Source organism: Alligator sinensis, unplaced genomic scaffold (assembly GCF_000455745.1).
Source record: "Alligator sinensis unplaced genomic scaffold, ASM45574v1 scaffold117_1, whole genome shotgun sequence".
Taxonomy (NCBI): Eukaryota; Metazoa; Chordata; order Crocodylia; family Alligatoridae; genus Alligator; species Alligator sinensis.
Window position 1 is genome coordinate 2,892,819 of NW_005841855.1, and position 4,069 is coordinate 2,896,887.

Here is a 4,069-nt window from a genome sequence, read left to right on the forward strand (position 1 = left end):
TGCTCTGTACCATCCCAATTCATTACCTGCTGAGGGTGGGGAATAGAGGAGATAATTCTATTAGAACTGTGCGAAATTTTGGCAGCTGTTTCGTTTCAGAGGTGTTTTGGCCCGTTTTGTCACCCGAATCCTAAACATCTCTGAAATGAAACAAAACCATCCGAAACGTTTCGGAAATGTTTCAGATGTTTAGTAGCCGGGCTTGCAGGGAAACAAACTAAGAGGGAGGGGGAAGAGGGGCGGAAGGACTGCTGATATTGGCATCTGTAGCTGGCCAGTGACTGCGTGGGGCACCCTGCCAAACCATGCTGCACCTGTGCCATGGGGCAGCTTCCACATGACTGCCAGGCAGGGGGGCGATCCCCGCTACCCCCCACTGCTCCACGCTGTGTTTTTGGGGGAGGGGGTCTGCCTCAAGCACTCAGAGGCCCCAATTCACTGCTGCTGCAACCCATGAATGCGGGGCTTTTTTTTCTCTTCTTCTTTTAAGTGCCAGGACTAGGCTGTGGCCAGCTGGGTGCAGGATGGGGCCAGACAGGGCAGCCATTGGGGCTTCTGTGGCTTCCCCTGCCCGGGGGAGAGGCAGGCACAACCGGAGGAGCCACGGGAGAATCTGCAGCCGCCCGGCTGTGCCTGCGTCTCCCAACGGATTTGAAGCTCCAAAATGGCATCGAAACTCTGAGACAGATTTGGCTGAATCAAAACGGAGCAGTAATCCAAAACACCAAAATGAAATGGCCGAATCCAAAATCGAAACAAGACAGCCATTTTGCATGGCCCTAAATTCTATACATATCAAAGCAAGTTAACAGTGGTCATCATTAGAATAGGTGACATGGTAACTGTCCATGTGCCTGCCCCTATCCCGTGGTAAGTGAAAGCTTAATTGGGGCAGCTTACCTCTAAATTAAATTGTCCCAATTTAGTTTTCATTTACCCAAAGGTGCACAAACAGCTAATGCACACTAGCTCTTCTAGGGTAAGTCACTAGCCCCCATTACCTCCTTTAGTTTGATCCTACCCAAGTTAAGGAGGAAGGGAAGATAATGCCAGTCAAAAATGCATCCAGCCCCTGCTAAGCTAATGGTGATGTTTCCAAAGGAAGAGGCATGCAGTGCCAACTTGGAGGCATATCAAAAGGTAACATTTCTTTTGGGGATTTGTCTACATACATAACCTCCTTGAAATTTAAAGGGTTTCTAATCTCAAATTCCAGAACTGGCCAATCTCTATTTACACAGCACTTTTTATTCAGAGGAAGCCCAAAGAGATTTATAGACTTTATACATAGGAAGCACTTGCTCCTCTCTAAAATACAGCCTCATTCAAAGTCAAAGGCATTAACCATTCTCCCTCAGCAGCTCTACACAACAGTATTTTAGAGGGGTAGGTGAAGAATAACGTTCAAAAATTTAAATGAAAGGGGATTTACATTTTCTTTTAAATGTAATTACCCTCAGGTTGGAATTTGGCCAGGATGCTATGGGAACTTTAATGCCTATAAGTGGTCAAGACACTGGTTTATTACTTCATCCAAAAAGGCTGGAATGTGACAACTCTAAACTGAAGAGACCTCACTGGAAAGCAGTATCCATTTTCAGGTTTCTCAGTGTGTGCACTATTTGTTGCAAGAACAAGAATGCAAGAACACAGTCATGCTATATAATCAGGAAATGGAAAAGATGACTTACTACTCTGTCAGGTTTTCACCTACACTTCGGAAGCACCACATATATTTCTCACCTGGTCTTCTTCTCCACCACCTTCTTCATCGTATTTTAGAATATTGTCCCTTACATCATCTTCTGGATCAATCAAGAGCTGTTTGGCCTGACGTTCCTTATCACGACGTTTCATCCACACAACGAACATCAAAACGAGAACTAGATGCAAAAAGGGAGGGAGGGAGGGGGAAAAAAAATATAAAAAATTGAGGAACATTACTACTCTCTCCATTGTAGAATAGATTTATAAGTAGCTCTAAAAGCAGATAAAATTAGCATCTTGAATATTAAGACAAAGTTATGTTTTGAAGGAGGATTTCATGGAAGAAATTTAACAAAATTATAAACACCTCAAATGGGATCCCTAAGACTTTCTTCCATCCCATGTAGCATTTATCCAAGATCTGAGGCACAGATAATGGCCTGATTTCAAGGTGCCTTTTTCAGGCAGTGCATCCAAAGAAAATGGGAGAAATGCAGCTTTAAACCTAGAGACTGTTATGATTTGAGGTGTCTTTCAATGTGTCCATTGGGTCCATCTGCCAAATCAGGGTAGCCAGAGTACTATCATCATTCTTCTTCTCTTTAGCAAGCCTCCTACCAGAACACTCCTTCTCAGGCCAGTTAGAGACTAGTTTTATGTGATCTAGGAAACTCATTGAACCAGGGGCATTTCCTGGGATTTGTGTAAGCCAACTTCATTGGCTTTTTAGGTAGGTTGTGGCAGTATGCAGAGCTGCAGTACTCAAATTATATTATCATACTAAGAAACTATGTGTAAGGTTACAATGTTAAGTGTTCAAAATTTAGGACATTTAAGGGAAGATGGGAAGATTTACTTTTCTAATCTTTAGAAAGGCATTGTGTGGTTTTTCCTATGCTGAGAAGTGTTTTTGAATAGAGGTGCACTGATACATTGGTTCAATATCAGGTTGGCACCGATACAAAGAAAACTAGCGAACTGCCCATCAAGAATGATGGCAGGGATAGGGGGAAGGGGCCAGGCCAGTACCGCGCTGCCACCACCCGTGCTGCCATTGCCACCTCCAAGGAGCAGGGCTGGGGGGCCAGGGAGGAGGCCAATGTCCCCTCTCCTCTGTCCCCTCCATCATGGCAGTGCTCCACTGACCCACTCCTCCACCACCCCACGCTGCTGCCACCTTCAAGGAGCAGGGCTCGGAGTGGAGGATGAGGCCAGGAGTCCTGGCTTAGCCCCCCTGCTCCGCCACCTAACACGGCAGCACTTCGTCCCCGCCATCACTCTCCCTGACACCCCCATTCTATGTCCAGCCCCGCATCACCTCCCCGCACCACTCTGTTCCCTCTGTCCTCACCATCATTCTTGATGGGCAATTTGTACCACACACAGCACTGGGTGTAGCCATGCCCCCCAAGAGCATTACAGACAGACAGAAGGACTAAGCCCTTTAATATTTTTATATATATATATTTTTATGCGTGCGCGCGCACATACATAAACCCACACTATATATGCACAAACATATACATACACACGGAATTGACTATATCAGAAATCGGCTTTTTTGCCTGATGCGGATGATAACGTGGCCAATAAATGCCCTGTGCATGCGCAGCCCAGCAGCTTGGAGAGCTGCATCCATCTGCTAAGTCTGTTGTGGTGGAGGGGGAAGGAGAGAGATGGGGGTGGGGGATAGATCAAGACCCCTGTGGTAAGGGAGTTGGGCCAGATCTGTGGAGGGTGGGGCCAGACTCAAATGTAAGATGAGGCTTCTCCTCCCAAAAATCAATGGTTGGGGGGGAGCCCCTCATCTTACTCTTACAAAACAGGAAATGGGGGGGCAGGATTGGCAGGTGCTGCAACTCTCACTCTGGCCCTAAGCTCAGGTTGGGCCCAGAATCAGACCCACAGAAGTCTCCTGCCCCCCTGCACCTGTCTTCCACAGATTCTGGTCACCACCCCCTTCCCTTACTGTCAGGTGCAGCTTAGCTGTGGCTGGCACTCAATTTCCTCCTGGGTATGGAGTACATGGAAGTTCTGTCCCCTACCTGGCCAATCCATCAGCAATGCTGACACTAGTGCATGGCTGATGGGCTGCGCTTCCATGTGCTGTACTCTGGGAAGGAACAGAGCCCAAGCAGAGTTTGACAGTAAGGTGGGGAAGGAGAGGGGAAGAAGCAGACTGGGGAGCAGGGGGAAGGGGCAGAGACTGTAGGAAGTGGGAGGGGAAGAACAAAGGCTGTGGGGAGCTGGGGTAGGGTAGGAAGGCTGCAAGGGGAAGAAGTAGGTGGGGAGGCAAAGGGCAAAGGGGCCACTTGACCCCTTCCCCCACCCAGTCACTGTTTTCCCTGTTGCAGAAATGGGG

General features: G+C 47.7%; 1 protein-coding gene across 1 annotated transcript in view; it reads right to left on the bottom strand.

Annotated features, from left to right (window-relative positions):
• The window catches only part of CDH2 (cadherin 2), a 191,498-nt gene that overhangs the window by 38,132 nt on the left and 149,297 nt on the right, over positions 1-4,069 (bottom strand). The window contains exon 17 of the mRNA XM_025214267.1: positions 1,744-1,883. Within this exon, the coding sequence (XP_025070052.1) occupies positions 1,744-1,883 (140 nt within the window). The remainder of the gene's footprint in view (positions 1-1,743; positions 1,884-4,069) is intronic.